At 35.4% G+C, this 22,070-nt stretch overlaps 1 protein-coding gene across 5 annotated transcripts in view; it reads right to left on the bottom strand.

The window, feature by feature from the left end:
* Window positions 1-11,930: 11,930 nt before the first annotated feature.
* col16a1 (collagen, type XVI, alpha 1) overlaps window positions 11,931-22,070 on the bottom strand; it is a 378,064-nt gene continuing 367,924 nt past the window's right edge. For all 5 annotated transcript variants that reach the window (XM_062030118.1, XM_062030122.1, XM_062030121.1 and 2 more), the window contains 3 exons: window positions 19,060-19,236; window positions 18,908-18,985; window positions 11,931-13,371 (listed from right to left, as the gene is read on the bottom strand). In XM_062030118.1, coding sequence (XP_061886102.1) covers window positions 13,178-13,371; window positions 18,908-18,985; window positions 19,060-19,236 — 449 coding nt within the window. In that variant the 3' untranslated portion in view covers window positions 11,931-13,177. The remainder of the gene's footprint in view (window positions 13,372-18,907; window positions 18,986-19,059; window positions 19,237-22,070) is intronic.

The raw sequence follows: 22,070 nt of genomic DNA, 5'->3' as shown, positions 1-22,070 counted from the left end.
GACAAAAAGGGAAAATATCAAGACTACTTTTCCTGCAATTGAGTGCATTTCTACATTATATTTTACCTTCACATTTATTCTCATCTACCAACCTCTTTTGGTCTGCTTTTTGACACTTACATAATTGCACCACATATTCCCCCCCCCCCCCCCAGTAAATTACTAACATTATCATTATTTGAAATGTCATGTAAAATGTTATATAAAATGCATGCAAAGAACTCAGAAAATGTTGGTAACTCTATCCTGTAGCCACGCCCCGTTGAAGTCATCATGTCAACAATATTTTCTCGCTGGGAACTAATAAATGCTGTAGAATATGGAGACAGAAAACATTGCCAGTAAGATTTAGCATCCAAGAAAATGACATTGTAGAATACATTATATTGGCACCGAGACAAGTTTTGGCAACAAATAAATACAAACATTGAAAAAAATAATTATTTTTGGTGGATATTTTGGATGCCAAAATTTATATTTTTGTACACTTTTGTATGTTATCAAAGGTTTTTATAATCAATTCTCTTTATACGATTGTGTTTAGTTTTTTTCCGATTTGGATTTTTTTTTTTACAGTATGAAAATAGTGTATGAGGGGCGGGGCTTATAACAAGTTTTACTGGATGTAAAAACACCAAAGAAGCGAGGACCAATGGCGTCTAAATTAAGTGTATAAGTTAAGATTTATTCATGTTCACCTAGCCATACTTTGAAGATGTAGTATAAGCGGTAGATAAATTACCGTATTTTTCGGACTATAAGACACAGTTTTTTTTCATAGTTTGGCCGGGGGTGCGACTTATACTCAGGAGCGACTTATGTGTGAAATGATTAACACATTAGCGTAAAATATCAAATAATATTATTTAGCTCATTCACGTAAGAGAGTAGACGTATAAGATTTCATGGGATTTAGCGATTAGGAGTGACAGATTGTTTGGTAAACGTATAGCATGTTCTATATGTTATAGTTATTTGAATGACTCTTACCATAATATGTTACGTAGGGCTGCAACAACTAATCGATTAAATCGATTATACAAATAGTTGGCGATTAATTTAGTCATCGATTCGTTGGATCTATGCTATGTGAATGTGCAAAGGCTACTTTATTTTTTGATTATTATTTTTAATAAACCTTTATTTATAAACTGCAAGCTGAGAAACAATAATCAAAATAAGTATGGTGCCAGTATGCTGTTTCCCCCCCCCCAATAAAATACTGGAAAGGATAGAAATGTAGTTTGTCTATTTTATCAGATTATTAATCGATTAATCGAAGTAATAATCGACAGATTAATCTATTATCAAATGAGTTGTTAGTTGCAACCCTAATGTTAAGTTAACATACCAGGCACGTTCTCAGTTGGTTATTTATGCCTCATATAACGTACACTTATTCAGCCTGTTGTTCACTATTCTTGATTTATTTTAAATTGCCTTTCAAATGTCTATTCTTGGTGTTGGCTTTTATCAAATAAATGTCCCCAAAAAATGCGATTTATACTCCAGTGCAACTTATATATGTTTTTTCCCTTCTTTATTATGCATTTTCGGCAGGTGCAACGTATACTCCGAAAAATACGGTATGTATTTTTAAATGATCCATGTTTATCTCTAAATAACTGTGGTATTTGGCAAAACTCCGCATGGATTGATTGATTTGATTGAAACTTTTATTAGTAGATAAATGGTAACACCTGAATACGTTTTTCAACTTGTTTAAGTCGGGGTCCACGTTAATCAATTCATGGTAAAAAAAAAAACATGAATACAACAATATTGTATTTCCACACGGAGAAAAAAGAGTGACTAAGTATTGCTGTATTTATTTATTCATGTACAACATTTAACAGCAGTCATGTAAAACTTGGTGTGACATGAATAACCAAATTGTGTTAAAATACCAGACTAGGACTCATAGGGACCCATCTACATTTCTGTCAGTGTATGTGTGTGTAAAAAATGTTTTTAGACGCTCAGCGAAGTTAATATCCCATACTATTTGTGGCTTTATTATTTTGTAAAACGGACCAAACTCGCCACAAAATTAACTACACAATATTGATTTTTCAAAAATGATTTTAAAGATTGAAAGTTACCGAACCGAAATTTTTGTGTACCGTTACACCCCTAAAATATATACATACATACATCTATGTATATATATGTATATGTGTGTATGTATATATATGTATATGTGTGTATGTATATATATATATATATACATATATATATGTATGTATATATATGTATATGTGTGTATGTATGTATATATATATGTATATATATATATATATGTGTATGTATGTACTGTATTAATATATACATGTATGTATATATATATATGTATATATATATATATGTATATATATATATATGTATATATATACATATATATTTATATATACATATATGTATATATATATATGTCTATATATATGTATGTATATATATATACATATATATATGTATATATATATATACATACATATATGTATTTCACGCGGGTGCTCGACATTGTCCGTGAGTGCTCGGGATCGGCGCCTGTGGTTCATCCTGGTGTTCCCCCAAGAGGGAGCCTCATCTGTGGATACAACTTCATGCACAGAACTTTGTTTTTAGCGTTTGGAAGCAAAACCTTACATCTGATCTATTTTTCTTTCTATGTTTACACCTAAATAGTTGGACTCGTGTCTTATTGTACTGTCAAGTATTTTGACTTGTATAAAATGTGCTGAAATTACTGCTATTGTGATTCATTTCCTGACTTCATTGCAAATAATACAAAATCATTCTATCCTCAATGATCCACATTATCATTACGTGTACATTTGAAAGTACAACATATTTCTAAAAACATCATCATAATGAGCTGAGGGATTATTTACAATGAATTAAAAAAAATAGGCTGGGCTTTTAGAGGAAATATTTTTATTAACAATTATATCAAAACATCTTTAAAAAAAGAATATCCGAGTAGTACTTTGTGGCACATCTGGACTTCCTTCACAGGCGTGTTCCTGAGAGGACATCAAGCTGTTATATTTTATTTAAAAAATTAAACAATCATATAATCTATAAACTGCATCGTAATTTATAAATATAAGTAATTGCTTTAAAGTTATTTGTATTTGCTTTGTAAAGAGAATGAAAACATAATGAAATTGTGAAAATTATTTTGATTATTTTGTCCACAAAATTCGACACATATACCCCATAATGAAATTGTAAAAATTATTTGTATTATTTTGTCCTCAAAATTCTACACAATACCCCATAATGAAATTGTGAAAATGATTTTGATTATTTTGTCCTCAAAATTCTACACATACCTCATAATGAAATTGTGAATATTATTTTGTCCTCAAAATTCTACACATAATACCCCATACTGACAATGTGAACGTTATTTTGACCCTTTTAATCATTGCCAGGACTGACTTCTTCAGCGCATTTATTCCTGTTTTCCATTGCGACACACTTCAGACTTCCAGCAACATCAGTGTGTTCTTACAGATACTGTATTGTAATATGATTGATCAGTCTTTTTATATGATATGTTATAAATAACAGCAATATATCCTAACAACATCTTTGTGCTGAAATCAACTGCACATATAACATTATTATCAACATTATTATTAGTATTACTCTTTGACTACTTTGTAAAGCACTCTGGTCAACTTTGTTACTTTCACACTTGCATTTATGTATATGCATGTTCTATGTATGCATTTATGTATATGTATGCATATTCTATTGTTTTATATATATATATATATATATATATATATATATATATATATATATATACATATATATACATATTAGGGCTGCAACAACTAATCGATTAAATCGATTATAAAAATAGTTGGCGATTAATTTAGTCATCGATTTGTTGTATCTATGCTATGCGCAGAGGCAATTTAAAAAAAAAATGTTTTTATTATTATTTTATTATAAATCTTTATTTAGAAACTGCAACATTTACAAACAGCTGAGAAACAATAATCAAAATAAGTATGGTTCCAGTATGCTGTTTTTTTTCCAATAAAATACGGGAAAGGATAGAAATGTAGTTTGTCTCTTTTATCCGATTATTAATCGAAGTAATAATCGACAGATTAATCGATTATCAAATTAATCGTTAGTTGCAGCCCTAATATATATATATATATATATATATATATATATATATATATATATATATATATATATATATATATATATATATATATATATATATATATACACACACACACACACACATTAGGGCTGCAACAACTAATCGATTAAAATCGATTATAAAAATAGTTGCCGATTAATTTAGTCATCGATTCGTTGGATCTATGTTATGCGCATGCGCAGTCTACTTTTTTTTAAAATATTTTTTTATAAACCTTTATTTATAAACGGCAACATTTACAAACAGCTGAGAAACAATAATCAAAATAAGTATGGTGCCAGTATGCTGTTTTTTTCCCAATAAAATACTGGAAAGGATAGAAAAGTAGTTTCTCTCTTTTATCCGATTATTAATCGATTATCAAATGAGTTGTTAGTTGCAGCCCTAATATATATATATACACACACATGCATATATATGCATGTATGTACATGCATGTTTTATATATATATATATATATATATATATATATATATATATATATATATATAAATGATAAATGATAAATGGGTTATACTTGTATAGCGCTTTTCTACCTTCAAGGTACTCAAAGCGCTTTGACAGTATTTCCACATTCACCCATTCACACACACATTCACACACTGATGGCGGGAGCTGCCATGCAAGGCACTAACCAGCAGCCATCAGGAGCAAGGGTGAAGTGTCTTGCCCAAGGACACAACGGACGTGACTAGGAAGGTAGAAGGTGGGAATTGAACCCCAGTAACCAGCAACACTCCGATTGCTGGCACGGCCACTCTACCAACTTCGCCACGCCGTCCCTATATATATATATATATATATATATATATATATATATATATAATGTCTTGTGTATGCATTTATGTATACGCATGTTCTATGTATGCATCTATGTATATGTTTTGAACCTTTTTTTAGTTTTTTTTTCGGTCCTCCTCTCTTCTTCTACGGTGTTTTACTTGCACTGCTTCCGGGTAAACTGACAGAGGCGTCCAATCCTCGCCCTAAAACGCTGCTATTATTTTCATACCGTTAAAAAAAAACCTAAACGAAATCGTAAAAAGAGAAGCGATTATTAAAACCTTTGAAACACACAACCAATAAAAGTGTACAGAAATATGAAAAATACAGGTAGCCACCAAAAATATTAGATTTTTTTAACGTTTGTATTTATTTGCTGCCAAAATTATTATTTTATTTTGAAGTCAATTTTGTTTTCGATAACAAGTTCTGGCTACATAGTAGAATATAAATGTAAAAAATTATTTTAGTTTTTCATAGTTTCAAGTTTTGAAGATTTCGAACAGCTTGTGTGAAACTAAGCGTGTAATATAATCGTATGTTTAGCAGCAAAGTAAAACGAGCGAACGCAGGCGACATGTATGTTTGCTCGATGATGCTAACTAGCGAGCTACTTCCGGTTATTATTTACGATCGGACGGATTTTCACCAGACACATTTCCGGTGTTGTGCGCGAAGCCATGATGAGAAAAGGAAGTTAGCTCCTTCGACACTCCTCATTCGACCCCCATCCTTAGACGCTGCATTAAGTCGTCAAAAAACGCAGAAGTGGTATTTTGACGCGGAAAAAAACGTTGAAAAGTGTCAATAAACCAACTGCTGAAATGCGGTGCGGGTTAATGCGGACTGAACTATTAAGCTAGCAGTTGGCGGGGAAACTATACGTCGACGACACGGCAATGTTTCACAAAGTTAACATTCGGTCAAAAGATAACAGCTAGTCTGAAATGATTCGTTAAATATATTACACAAATACTTACCACAGTGCCGCTTTTCATGTTTTCCCGCCGAGTTTTTTTCTTCCGAGTGCAATCGAAGACCTGGCCACGTCACTTCCTTTCGTGATACTCAGGTCCCGCGAGATCCTGCAGGTATCGTGAGTGGCCTACCCAATCAGGGACCTGACTACGTCACTTCCTTTCTAGCAATTATTACCTTTGCGGCCGCCACAAAAAAAGAAAAAACTTGGGACAATTAAAACAACAAAAAAGTTAAAACAATGTTCGTATGAACTTTATAAATAAAAGTTTTTGGTTTAAAAAAAAAATAAAAACAACTTTTGCTATACAGGTCCCGCGAGATCCTGCAGGTATCGTGAGTGGGCTACCCAATCAGGGCAGACCTGGTCACGTCACTTCCTTTCTAGCAATTATTACCTTTGCGGACGCCACAAAAAAAGAAAAAACTTGGGACAATTAAAACAACAAAAATAAAACAATGTTTATATGTTTGTAAATGTTGAACTTTATAAATAAGTCTTTTTTTTTTAACAAATGTTTATTTGCTATACAGGTATCGTGAGTGGGCTACCCAATCAGGGAAGACCTGGCTACGTCACTTCCTTTCTAGTCATTATTACCTTTGCAGACGCCACAAAAAAAGAAAAAACTTCGGACAATTAAAAAAAAAAAAAATTAAAACAATGTTCATATGTTTGTAAATGTTGAACTTTATAAATAAGTCTTTTTCTTTTTAAATAAAAAAAAACTTTTGCAGACGTCACGTGTTGTGACATTTGTTGTTTTTGATTCACGCACACAGAGAAATAGATAAAAAAACAAACAATATACACATATGCAAAAATAAGTTAAGGTCTTGTAAAACACACCAGCCTAAAAACGTCACAATTTACACAGCAGCAGCAGCAAAAAAAAAAAAAAAGTATTATAAAAAATAAAATACATGTCACATACAGCAAACACTTGGGACCAACGTGGACCTCAATTGTTATTTTAGGAATAAAGTGTAGATTGAAGAGCTGGTGGCAGTTTATTCCAAAGAGAAGTATTTGTATTTGTAAGAAATGTAGGTTGTCTTTTAGCGTACATTTCTTAGTTGACGTTCTACATAGAGGTCGATGAAAGTCATGATCTTGTTTTGTATGTAATTTCAGAAGAAGATGAAAACAGTTATGAAACAAAATGAAAAACTATTGGTAAATCAATAAATGTACATACGTGTACATACAAATAGATAAATATATGTTCACATTGTATTTGATGAGTAAGATTTGATAAAAGATAGCACCCCAAATACTACTGCAATACATTATATGTGGCTATATTAAACTATAGCACATCAAAATACAAGAACCATCAATAAAACAACAGCCTTTACTCAAAATACCTACCAACAAATTCAATAATTTCATTTTTCATCAACAATAACCCCAAACATTTTGGTTGGCTCACTTTGATGCCATTAATAAATAATTTCACCTCTTCTTTATTTAAAACTTTTTTTTTTTTACACTAAACATCATAAAATGAAGGTTTGTTTTTTTTATATTAAGTGACGATTTATTCATTTTAAACTATTCAGAAATATTTGACATTTCTACATTTGCTTCTCTTGTCAAAGAATCAAGACTAGAATGGGATATTAAAGACAATTATCATCTGCAAACATTAGAGGCGATACATTCTTACATTGTTAAATCATTGATATAGATTAGAAATAAAAGAGGTCCCAAAATGGAACCTTGAGGAACCCCAGAAACTAAAGTAGCTGTTTGAATTTTGATTATTAACAGAAACATATTGTTCTCGTTCATGTATTTTACTATGTACTGCTTTTATATTTCCTGTATTATATATTATTACTTTGAACTGTTTTTATATTTTTTAATTTGTATCCCCTCCCTAGGGAGGTGTTTAGGGCACGTCCGACCGGTAGGAGGCCACGGGGAAGACCCAGGACACGTTGTCTCCCGGCTGGCCTGGGAACGCCTCTGGATCCCCCGGGAAGAGCTGGACGAAGTGGCTGGGGAGAGGGAAGTCCGGGTATCCCTGCTTAGGCTGCTGCCCCCGCGACCTGACCTCGGATAAGCGGAAGAGGATGGATGTATCCTGTAAAGCATCTTTGAGTACACTGAAAAGCGCTATACCAAATAAAATGTATTATTATTATTATGAAGATAGCTGTATAGCCATTTTGAAACATTGTCAAGCTCATTTTGTATATGGTTTAAAACAATTTCAATATTGACAGTATCAAAAGCCTTTGATCAACCTACAATTCAACCAGAAATGATTGAATTAAAAAAAATATTACTTCAAATATTATTAAATAAAGTTGCAGATGAGTTCGTTATCCTTGTTAATTAGTGGATACAAATGAAACGTATATATGTTGAATTTAGAAATCAATTGAATAACTAGATTTGTGTTTTAAAAGGTCAATATTAAAATCCACAAAAAGAATACAAGCCTTATTTTTGACACTAATCATCTCCAAAGTGGAATAAAGATACCGGTGTCACAGGTCAGGTGGGCGATTTATACACCAAATAATCAGATTATTTCCTCCAAAGTTACCGCAATTTGGAATTTTTACAAATATTTAAATGTTTTATTCATGTTTTCTATAGAAACAATCACTAAATGCTTTTTTTTTTTTGTTGAAAAAAATAAATTTAGTTAAGATAATAATTAGTCATCTATTGGAATATGGGATCCATAATTTTAATTTGTTTTAACTATTAAATGAACCTAAAATTCTTATTTTATCTTTGTGGGAAATATTGGCCAACGTGTGTTGTCAAGCTTATGAGATGTGATGTGATGCAAGTGTAAGCCACTGTCACACTATTGTTCATTTTATTTTTTGTCAACGGCTGTGATGATAATGTAAATGAGGGATTTTTCATCACTGTTATGTTGGAATTCCTAATAATATTGATACTGTTGTTGATACAATTCCATTTTTATTGGACTACTTTTGGATTGTTTTGTGTCATGTTTGTGTGTCCTCTCAATTGCTCTGTTGATTGCTATTCTGAATGTTGCTGGGCCGGGTTTGGTTTTGGAATTGGAATTGTATTATTTTGTTGGACTGATTAATAAAAAATAAATAAATAAAAAAAATACACAAATAAAAAACAAACAATTACTTACCTCTTACTGAAAGAGAACAATAATATGAACAAGGGGGTAGACTTGAAAAAAATCATGCAGTATTAGCACAATTTCACTCTTCTGTCATTGCATGGGGGCCACTAACTCCCATTGGGTATTTATTTACGTTTTTTAATTGTCAATTTTTTTAAACGAGGCACTTAACTGTATTGTATATATGCGTACCATAATACTGGTACTTGAAATGATCAGTTTTGTGAATTGATGTAAACAAAGTCATTTAAAAAAATCCAACATTGACTGAATGTATTTTGATGTCCTTAACATGCCACACTACAAAATACTACAAAGTATGTATGATTCATGCTCCAAGAGGTAGAAATAGTCTTTACAAAGCAGTACATTTTAGTGTGGCAAGTTCCAACACACACACCCTGTAAAAGGCTTAGTGGCCACATGCGTGGACAGCACCTTTTAGCTATTATTTCCAAAATTGTGTTCACTACTGAATTGGGGTCTTATGGCCACTTATGTGGACACTTATCTGGTGGTGTCAGAAGAGTATGTTAATACAATGGCATTTGGGGGGAAAAAAGGGTAAAAATAAGAATTAGCATGTCACTAAACATGAAGTACACGTATGTGTACTTATGGACTAAGTCAGGGGTCGGCAACCTAAAATGTTGAAAGAGCCATATTGGACCAAAAATACAAAAACAAATCTGTCTGGAGCCGCAACAAATTAAAAGCCATATTACATACAGATAGTGTGTCATGAGATATAAATTGAATTAAGAGGACTTAAAGGAAACTAAATGAGCTCAAATATAGCTACAAATGAGGCATAATGATGCAATATGTACATATAGCTAGCCTAAATAGCATGTTAGTATCGATTAGCTTGCAGTCATTCAGTGACCAAATATGTCTGATTAGCACTACACACAAATCAATAACATCAACAAAACTCACCTTTGTGCCTTCACGCACAACGTTAAAAGTTTGGTGGACAAAATGAGACAGAAAAAGAAGTGGCATAAAACACGTCCTAGAAAGTCGGAGAAAGTTATACTTGTAAACAAACTACGGTGAGTTCAAGGACCGCCAAAATTAGTAGGACAAAACGGCGCTCGCCAAATACTCAAATCAGTGAAGCATGTTTAATATAAACAGTGTGATTTATAACAATTAGGGAGGTTTGCGTCATGTTTGTCCTCCTACGGAAACCATATTAAAACAAAAACTTATTTTTTCCCCCTCATCTTTATCCATTTTTCATACATTTTTAAAAAAGCTCCAGAGAGCCACTAGGGCGCATGCGGCTCTAGAGCCGCGGGTTGCCGACCCCTGGACTAAGTACATCATATAAAAAAAATATTCTTAGTTTTTATTCTAATTAGGGTCCAATAAGCCCAAATAGCACAGAGAAATAAAAAAAGCATGTAAACAAACAGCTTGGGCCTTAAGAGGTTAAAAGCGTGCACACCACACGTGATGCATGTTGCAATAAAAACCCACAAACATTTGCATTCAAAGTTCTTTCTTTCCCTCATATAACAACATATGGCAGAAACATGGCGGGTTGCACAGCAATGACCTTAAACAACATATACACAGAAGTATGGTGAGTTTATGGAAAAGAGTAACATTTTACAGCCCCTTTAAAAGTACTTTCTGATAACATAAGAGTTCATTAAGGCAACAATGGGGATCATTTGGTGTGAATTTAAAGGCTTTAATTTCAGCGCCTGCTTAAAGTATGTCCAAAAAAAGTTACAAAACTTAATTCAGCTTTCCTCTTAGCATGAATCTTTCTGAGTGGATAATAAAAACAACATGTAAAACGCTGCTATATATAAATACAAATATATACAAATCACTTATAAGCACTGCGTTATTGTAGATGCATTGGAAGCACTGGGGTGTTTTGAGAGGAAAGAGGAAGTGAAAGATCTCAGACAGGCCAACAAAGTGCTGAAGGGACTTTCTGCTTCCTCAACTTGATAAAGAAAATTGAAAAATGAAAACATTGTGCGCCATTTCACCTCCAGGAGACAGGAGGGGGGGGGGGGGGGGGGCGCAGGGGCAGAACAACAAGCAACACTAAGGCATGGAAATGGAATTTATAGAAGGGGAAAAAAAGAATGATGCAATAAAAAATATACTTCTGATGTGCGGTGCGTGGAGGCGTGAGGCGAGGGACGCTAAAATAAAAGTGTTTTTAAACAACATAGGAAATTTGGGCCTGATCTACTAAAGCTTTTAATTAAAACGTGCAAACTTGATGCACGCCGACCAACTAAGCTCATGTGCAGAGGATTGTGTCTCTTAAGTGAGCAAAATAGCATTTGACCTGCAGAATGTATGCTGATTATCACAACACTCACAATACTAGATGCAAATACGATCATTTAGCGCTCGCAGTGTGATTTATCGAGACTGATACCATCGATACCTAGTATGGTATCAGTATATGAACAGTACAAAAGCAATTCGATTGATATTCTCTTTATTTGGTACTTATTATTCAACAAAATAAGTTGTGGGTGTTTTTTGATATTGTTTACAAACTTAAGGAATATGTATTAGATACAGGAAGGCTTTGAGGGCAAAACCCAAATGATTTAAATGGAAGCCAATAGTTTTTGATTTTGTTGACTTTAGGGCTGCAACTAACAACTAATTTGATAATCGATTAATCTGTCGATTATTACTTCGATTAATAATCGGATAAAAGATACAAACTACATTTCTATCCTTTCCAGTATTGTATTGAAAAAAAAACCCAGCATACTGGCACCATACTTATTTTTATTATTGTTTCTCAGCTGTTTGTAAATGTTGCAGTTTATAAATAAAGGTTTATAAAATAAAAAAAATAAAAAAAGGAGCCTCTGCGCTTGCGCATAGCATAGATCCAACGAATCGATGACTAAATGAATCGCCAACTATTTTTATAATCAATTTTAATTGATTTAATCGATTAGTTGTTGCAGCCCTAGTTGACCTATTGTGCACTAAACACTTTATTTGGCTAAGAAGATAACATTCAATAGCACACATGTAACATTACAACATTATTTATAAATGGTTGATTTATATAGGCTAGTAAGGTAAAGTTTTGTACCTGACAAGTTTCGGCTATCTTACTAGCCTATATAAATCAACCATTTATAAATACACATTAGTAGGCTAAATGAACCTCTTTAACATATTACAACATTACTCGTAAATTATATATTTAGTGAGATAACTTTATTAAAATGTTATTTTGTTTACTTTTTGCTCTGAAACATTTTGGATTGGATCGGCTTTGAGGCCAAGCATGTTCAGACATTCCTTTTGGAGATAGATTATTCTTATAAACTTGTTGCAACATGCATTTTCTTGCAACTGGATCATTTCAGCATTGACAGTATTGTCGGTGTTGTAATGGTGAAGTCTCCCAGAGCGTACCTACGGCGTGCTAAAACATGGTTTGATTGATTGATTGATTGAGACTTTTATTAGTAGGTTGCACAGTGAAGTACATATTCCGTACAATTGACCACTAAATGGTAACACCCGAATAAGTTTTTCAACTTGTTTAAGTCGGGGTCAAATGGGTTATACTTTTATAGCGCTTTTCTACCTTTGACACTATTTCCACATTCACACACTGATGCCAAGTTTTACAATATAACTAAAACAATGTGATGACTGTAGAAGTGTTTTCAAATATGTACGCGCTGTTGTAACGTAATGAAGTTAAAATGGCCCTAACCATGATCAGGAGCCAGGGTGAAGTGTCTCGCTCAAGGGCACGACGGACGTGACTAGGATGGCGGAAGCCGGGGATCGAACCGGGAACCCCTCAGGTTGCTGCCACGCCTCCCACCCGATTCCATATCGCAGAAAAGTGTCGCAGATTGTGTGTGCTGCATGTTTCACAACATAACAAAACAGTAAATGAGTGTCTCCCTGGTAGTACACGCTAAATCCACATTTAAATATGACGGTCTGCACCACTTTTGCACGCAGTCTTAGTAGATCACTCATAATCCGTTATCTTAGTAGATCAGGCCCTTTGTGTCTTTAGCTCGCCACCCTCTTTAGTCCCCCCTACCTCTGCTCCTTGCCTGCCTTTCATCTACCAGGGGCCCTTGACAGACGGGCCCTTCTGGTTGTATTCTACTTGGCGGCTCATGCAGTCCGAAGGATTACAGCGGCCGTCGTGTCCCTTGGAGCCGGCCTGTCCGGGCGGGCCTGGGATTCCGGGCACTCCCTGCTGGCCCACCGAACCCGGCGGCCCCATTTTACCGTAGCCTGGGGGCCCCGGGACACCTGAGGGGTCACATTGAAATGATTATTAGTGAAAACCAAAAGGTGTAAAGTTGTAATGACTTTAATCCGACTGTGGTGCCACTTCATTTGCTCTTGGTAAACAAGAAGACAGGTGGAAGATGGATCATCAATAAGTGATTACAGATGTTGACTTGCAAATGAAGTATCCCAGATGTTGACTTCATTTTGACGCTAATTATGACTATTTGAGAATGAAGACAGCGCAGCTCAATCACGTCGGCGGTTTCTAATCAGCAACTCCTTAAAGCAGCATCCAGAGAAGTGTCAGCTGCTGTGGATTGACGTCATGACACCGACCTGGGGGCCACTTTCAAGCACTTCATTTCATATTCATCCATGTTAACAATACAGACTGCTCTTTGACAAGAAAAAGAGAATCATTCCCGTTCATAAAAATGTCATCAAAAACTTTGTAAGTCCCATTTATTTACTTTTATAACATTAAAACTAGAGATGTCCGATAATGGCTTTTTTGCCGATATCCGATATTCCGATATTGTCCAACTCTTAATTACCGATTCCGATATCAACCGATACCGATATATACAGTGGTGGAATTAACACATTATTATGTCCAATTTTGTTGTGATGCCCCGCTGGATGCATTAAACAATGTAACAAGGTTTTCCAAAATAAATCAACTCAAGTTATGGAAAAAAATGCCAACATGGCACTGCCATATTTATTATTGAAGTCACAAAGTGCATTATTTTTTTTTAACATGCCTCAAAACAGCAGCTTGGAATTTGGGACATGCTCTCCCTGAGAGAGCATGAGGAGGTTGAGGTGGGCGGGGTTGAGGGAGGTGGGGTTGAGGTGGCGGGGTTAGGGGGTAGCATATTTTAGCGTCCCGGAAGAGTTAGTGCTGCAAGGGGTTCTGGGTATTTGTTCTGTTGTGTTTATGTTGTGTTACGGTGCGGATGTTCTCCCGAAATGTGTTTGTCATTCTTGTTTGGTGTGGGTTCACAGTGTGGCACATATTTGTAACAGTGTTAAAGTTGTTTATACGGTCACCCTCAGTGTGACCTGTATGGCTGTTGACCAAGTATGACTGGGCCGGCACGCAAAGGCAGTGCTTTTAAGGTTTATTGGCGCTCTGTACTTCTCCCTACGTCCGTGTACACAGCGGCCTTTTAAAAAGTCATACATTTTACTTTTTGAAACCGATACCGATAATTTCTGATATTACATTTAAAAGCGTTTATCGGCCGATAATATCGGCAGCCCGATATTATCGGACATCTCAAATTAAAACCCATTACCTTCTAGTGGAAATAAACATGTCCTCTTTTACATGCACAGTACTTTCATGATAACAGTCTCATCATCTTTCCTTTGGTTTTAAAAGTTCAGTTTAGAGATAGACGACATCTGCCTATTACCTGACACCTGACATGTTAGCTACTTCTCTTTGTTTATAATGTTTTTAATGTCTATTTTCTATTTCCTGCTATTTTATGCTGCTGCTGTCACATATACTGTATATACTGTAATATTGTACATGGTCATTGATATATATATTGTATATATGTTATAGACATAATATAATATATCTGTATATATATTATTCTGTACACATATTATGTATATATTCGTATGTATGTTAAGATTTTTTTATCGCTATATTAGTCTATTTATACCTGCATTGTCCTTTCCATCCTTACACTTTCCATCATTGTAACTGAGCTACTGTGTTGAACAATTTCCCTTGTGGATCATTAAAGTTTGTCTAAGTCTAAGTCTAGAGACTTTTTGGAGCTTATGAAACGTTGCGGTCAACCTATGGATTTTTCTTCGCTAACGGCCAAAACGTTTTGGGATATAACAAACTTAGTAGTAACACCGACAGAGACGCTGAAAGGTGTGTTATTGTTTGTGCTACGGCACCGACTTTTGGACGACGTCGCTCACTGCAGATGCTGCCAGTTGAAAGTCTACAGTATTTCCTTCCGTTTCGTGCCTTGAACTTGAAGTACAAGTGCCGTTCCTTCCGTCCGTAGCAGTTCGTTCATCACTCGAAGCAACGTTTCTAAGTTTTACAATATAACTAAAACAATTCTTACTTACTAAACTGTCCCATGTCTGATGTCTGTAGGAGTGTTTTCATGCATATTTGTACGTGCTATTGTAATGTAATGAAGCTACCATTGTTAGCATTAGCTAATATGCTCAGATGTTTGAGTGCCTTGAACTGGAAGTACAAGTGCCGTTCTGTCTGTCCGTCGTGTTTCTACTTGTATGGATTCTTCATTCATCACTCCAAGCAACGTTTGTAAGTTTTACAATATAACTAAAACAATTCTTAGTTACTAAACTGTCTATGGAGTGTTTTCATACATATTTGTACGTGCTATCGTAACGTAATGAAGTTGAGATTGTTAGCATTAGCTAATATGCTCAGATGTTTGAGTGTCTGTGTTAGTATTGTTAACTTACAATGACATTATTTTTGTATTGTTTCAGTTTCACAAATTCCTCAGTAAAGTCAACAAAACGTCACCGTGGAGTTAGTGAGCCTGTTTAGCTGATTGGAAGAGCTAGCTTCCGCAGCTAGTGGGTCCATGATGATGACTTCTGTTTTGTTTGATCAGCCGTTTTACTGCCGTGATACGGACACCGTTTGGAGACAATTAAGATATGTAAATAAATATTTACAAAATATTTTTGTGTAAATATTTAATTTCACAACGTATATATCTGCGGCTGGAAAAATTATTTATTTTTTCCTAAAAATAATCGGGAAAAAAAGGTAGTTCCATTCATCAGAGCAATAAGATATGTTTACTGTATTGTAATAAAGTTTAGCTCACATACGCCACCACAATTCCTACTGCGTGGCGACTACAGCGCCTCAGTATGATTTTTTTGTTGTTTCGAGTCGGATTAACCAGAATATTGATGTCACATACATTAACTAAAATGCATGGCTGTAGGGTTTATTGTAGAAAGTCGTGGTGTAATTTTGTTATATTGGCGACTTTGTGGCAAACAGAGATAGCCATGTCCTCAACCAGCTGACTGCTTGCGCACTAAAACAGACAGGGCTTACGTACTAGATGAGAAAACTAATACGCAGCACTGCTGGTCTGGTCTGTCTAATGTATTCATCCCGCGCACTCAGGATCTGAAGCACTAACTACAAATTGGTAAGGTCGTATGCACCGAGCAGACACTGCGTCTGTAGCGGCAACCTCATAACAGCTTCCTGCACTCTCTTTGATCAGGAAATGTGCAAATTTGGACATTTCTGCTTAAAAAAATAGTTTAAAAAAAAAGATTGAAATCATACAGAAATACATTTATATAATAATAAATAAATGGGTTATACTTGTATAGCGCTTTTCTACCTTCAAGGTACTCAAAGCGCTTTGACAGTATTTCCACATTTACCCATTCACACACACATTCACACACTGATGGCGGGAGCTGCCATGCAAGGCGCTAACCAGCAGCCATCAGAGACAAAGGGTGAAGTGTCTTGCCCAAGGACACAACGGACGTGACTAGGAAGGTAGAAGGTGGGAATTGAACCCCAGTTACCAGCAACACTCGTCCCTGTTTCAGGATGTGCTCGATTGACACTTGCTAATGCTATTCTTGAAGCAAACAACAACAAATTCTCATAATACCATAAATGCTCCAATTAAATTATGTGCATGTCTTTTTTTCACACTACAAGATGGCAGCGGCTACATCCAAAGTACAGCATCTTGTTTGTCTCAGTTGTATTTATGTGACTTTGTTATCGTCAACAAGCTATTATTTGACAAAATTATGTATGAAAGCAATTAAACGTTGACTAAAACAATGATGAAATTAATTGAAAATTTAGTCAACGAATTAAAACAAGACAAATCGTATTTATTTTGCCTTTAAGCGGGTGGGACAAAATAGCCAATCACAATTGCATGTAGGAGAGGGGCTAGTGGAAAAGCACAAAGGGGATTCGTTATTTATCTTTTACAGCTATTAATTGCACAACTTGACAACCCGAAAGAGCAGATTTGTCATTTTTCAAGCTAACACACAAAGAAAGACATCTATGTGAGACGTTAGTTTCTTCATATGACCATCACCATGCACACTGGCGTTGAGCATTCTTTTTGAACAACCTATAGATTGATATTGGTCATTATTGTCTAAATAAATAGTAGACCTACATGGTAAAATGTACACATGACATTTTAATTATGGAACAGATATTTAACATAATATTTGAAATATGATTTCTCTAAGTTATGCACTTCAAATTGCCAAATATACAACTTTGTGTATGTAAATAATGTAACACTATACTACAGAAGTTTTCATTACATTCTTAATGGTCAAATTTGAGCGTCAAATACATGTTATGTGCCATTTCCCTTATTTCCTGTTAAATAAATACAATTATTTTAATACAATTGCACAGACTGCGCATAATTTCATTTTACACTCCGCTCATAGCAAGTGAGTATGTTGAATATGTCACCTAGCTCTACCCAGCGTGTTTGCCTCATTAAACGACGGACGATCAGCTCGGTAGCATACTACACTCTATTGAATACAAGTTCGGAAATTAACTGGAAAAACTCTGCGGTTTTAATTAGTCTCTTAGCCTGAATCGATTCTGAAATAATCGATTTCTTAAAATGCATCCTAATACGCTAAGTTACTCAGTAATTGCAATCACCTTAATAAATACCCTGAAAGATGTGTTAGTTATCCTTTATACTTTATATTTTAGTCGACAAAATGTACTGTCATTTGAGTCAATTAATGTGTTGAGGAATTTAGTCGACTTAAACCAGACTAAAACTAACTCAATTTAGATGACTAAAATTAGACTAAAACTAAAATAGAATAGAATAGAATAGAATGGATTTTATTGTCATTATATTTGCATATAACGAGATTAAGGACTCCAATTTAAGGTGCGGTAGTGGGAACAAATATGGGATAAAAATAAATCACATAAGTAATAAAGATAAAACTAAGAATTGAAATAAATAGACTACTATCCAATAAAAATAATAAGCAATCCTGTACAATATACAAAATACTGTACAATATACAGAACAAGACAAGAGTACCGGAGTGATAACAATCAGTGTCGGATGTATTGCACTCGAAGGGTAATATTGCACAGTAGGGAATTAGGGTAGGATATTGTATAGGGGTGAATTATTTATTATATATTATTATTATTATTATTATTAAATATGAAATGTTTTTTTTTTAAAAAGAATATGGATAAAAATAAATTAAAAACTGCTGTTAAAACCATCTGTGTTACACTCATTACTGTAGTTAATGCTGACTGAGCAACATTGGTTCAACATGGAGTGCGCGTCTTTTTCTTTTCTGTGCGTCCCATTGTCTTTTGCACTTTCTCATGCACTCAAAATCCTCATTAAAGTTAAAATAGAACATTTAACAAGTATCAGTTTGGTAAATAACTGTATGACCTGACTACAAATGGATAAAGTGTCATGCTACAATACCTCCCAAATATTTGTGTATTTGGATACATTACCTGGTGCTCCTGGTGGTCCTGTGTCTCCCATCTCCCCCATCCCTTTATCTCCCTTAGGCCCCCCCGGTCCTCTCGGTCCTAAAGAGAATGTTGTTATTGTATGAGACATTTCAACAACTGCTGACACACGAGTTGGGTGTTTTTCCTCTCACCAGCTGGTCCTTGGGGTCCGGACCGTCCTTGACGACCGATATGCCCGGGGATTCCAGGTGCGCCGGGCGCTCCGGGATTACCCGGAGTGCCGTCTTTCCCTGGAGGTCCGGGCCGACCGGGAGATGCCACCATTTCTACAGGCGTCTGCATGCGAGACATGTAGTAGGCCATTCTCTCTGGGGGAGAAATGGAGCAATGAATTGGTAGCAACGTGAATTCGAGCCCCCGGGGGAAAGTGCTATTATTGTGCAGGGAGCAACACAGTATTCTGAGCTTTGAAAAAGGATCATATTGTTAAAGTTGTCATAAACCTGGGGTGTCTCGGTTGATATACTGTAGGTACATTTCAATAAATCAGAATAATATGAAAAAGTTATTAAATTATTAGAGAACTATTTGAGGCTAAGGACCTTTTTTACAGTTTAGTTGATGATTGTGAGAAACATTACATTATGAAACTCAATGTCAGAATGATTCCATCTAAATTATCCCAATACTTTGTGTTGAAATGAGTTCCTAGCAAGAAGACAAAAGCTGTCTTTGAAACCTACCAAGAAGAAGGCTCGTAAAACTCCACTGTGTAAGGGGGAAAGCCACATGAAGGGTTTTCTGTTTTCTTTCATGTATGGTAATCAACAGAAATATATTGTTCTAACCCAAGGACTTCAAAGCGGAGAGATGACAGGATCTGCCCAATTTCCAGACGACCTCTTTTTGAAGTATTTTACGAACTCTTTTGGAACTATTTTATGGACCTCTTTTTGAACTATTTTATGAACTCTTTTTGAACTCTTTGCGACCTTTGTCTTTTGGAAACAGGACAAACTGAGATTCCTGAGACATTTTGAGAGATAATGAGCTAGCCAGATAACATTTAACGAGCAGAGGTAGGAACCACAGATCCCTTCATCACCAACGACAATGCAAATCATGCAGACATTGTGAGCTTCAGTAAAACCCTAAGCATCATGTAGGAGTATTGATAAGTGCTAAACAAGAAATACAAACTACAAACATAACAAAACGATAGCTTACTGTACAATGTCTGCTCTCACCGTGTTGACAGATGGGATGTGTATAGCTTCCTGTTTATATGAAGAATTAATCATGATGCCCATGATTAACAAGGAAAAGTCTCCGTGCAGACACTGTGCGTGTTTGTCTCCATCTCCGGGTATGAATTGAATGTCACAGATGAACAACTTCTAGATTCATGGCTAAATCCTTCTAATATCCGGATGGATTCATAATCTAGGATAACTTTGACGAGCCAAGACACGATAATGCGGGAGCCATGTGGTCGGGGAGGGTCCAAAATAAAAGAAGGAGGCATGCAATCTTTTGGCAGAGCGTGCTGAGATACTGTACAAGGGTACAGTGTAAAGGCGACTCTCCTCAATATTGAGTCCAAATTGAATTCTGTCTCTGTTTGATTCTTTGCTTCTTGTCTTGTTTAATAGATGTCATCAGTGTTTGAACCTGACACTCAAACTTGGTGAGATATTGAATTTGGGGATAGCTGTAAATGATGTGTCAAAATTATTAAGACAAAATATGGGTGTGTAGTAGGGATGCAATGGTATTGTAAATATTGCTAGCAATAATGCCTTGGTATGTGACGGTATCAAACAAGACAGAGTATTATCGTCAGTGTAGTTTTTTGGGGCGGCTGGTCTGAGAAGTCAACTGATCCTTTGCGCAGTGCAGGCAAGCAGAGCAGGGCACCTGCTGCAAAGTTTAAATCAGAAGATGAACACAAAAACAATGATTGGAAAACATGCTATGTCCTTTCTTTTTGGCATTAATCCTCACGTGGGAGCGCAGACATTAGGGCCGCAATTAACTCAGGGCTGTACGCCCAGTTGTTTCACTAAGAGCAGCTACTAAATGAATACATTTAGTAGCACCACTGCAGAAAAAATGTGGGTGTCATAAATAACACAATTGTATTAAAGTAGCAGTAGAGTGGAAAAACAAGATGCCTCCCTATTGACACTATTATCATATAAATCTGATTTATGACACCGAAAGACTTCCAAAGTTTGCGAGTAAATAGATACGATCAAAATAGTATCAATCTCACTGAGATTCCTGAGCCATTTTGAGAGATAATGAGCAAGCCAGATAACATTTAACGAGCAGAGGTAGGAACCACAGATCCCTTCATCACCAACGAAAATGCAAATCATGCAGACATTGTGAGCTTCAGTAAAACCCTAAGCATCATGTAGGAGTATTGATAAGTGCTAAACAAGAAATACAAACATAACAAAACCATAGCTTACTGTACAATGTCTGCTCTCACCGTGTTGACAGATGGGATGTGTATATCTTCCTGTTTATATGAAGAATTAATCATGATGCCCATGATTAACAAGGAAAAGTCTCCGTGCAGACACTGTGCGTGTTTGTCTCCATCTCCGGGTATGAATTGAATGTCACAGATGAACAACTTCGAGATTCATGGCTAAATCCTCCTAATATCCGGATGGATTTATAATCTAGGATAACTTTGACGAGCCAAGACACGATAATGCGCGAGCAGCAGGACATTGTTGCCGGCTCACAGTAAAGCAGCAGATTGCTATTGAGCTGTGTGTTGTCAATCCAACGCCAAAAATAGTTTGTCTGCGTTAGCGCTTATAATAACAACATCGCTAATATTCGGTAATATTCAGGTCAGACTATTGTCAGCGGGTTTTGGATGGTTATTTAGAGGGTTTTGTGGGCGGAATACAGAGCCCCCATTGACAGACTATGTATGTATTTATTTATTTATGACTTAGAATGCATTAAAAAAAAGAAAAACGTGTGTTCATGTCTCATATAGATAGTATGAATGATAAACAGCACACCTCTCTCTAATATTTGCGTATTTCCAGTATGACTGATCTAATAATATGGTCAGGGTGTTACTCCAGTGACTTCAATCTAAGGGAATTACCGAAGACATTTGCAGCGGTTGAGACGGTATTTTTACATACTTTGCAGACTGTAAATACCACTGGAT

This window comes from Entelurus aequoreus, linkage group LG20 (assembly GCF_033978785.1).
Source record: "Entelurus aequoreus isolate RoL-2023_Sb linkage group LG20, RoL_Eaeq_v1.1, whole genome shotgun sequence".
Lineage (NCBI taxonomy): Eukaryota > Metazoa > Chordata > Actinopteri > Syngnathiformes > Syngnathidae > Entelurus > Entelurus aequoreus.
This window is presented reverse-complemented; position numbering and strand designations above follow the sequence as displayed.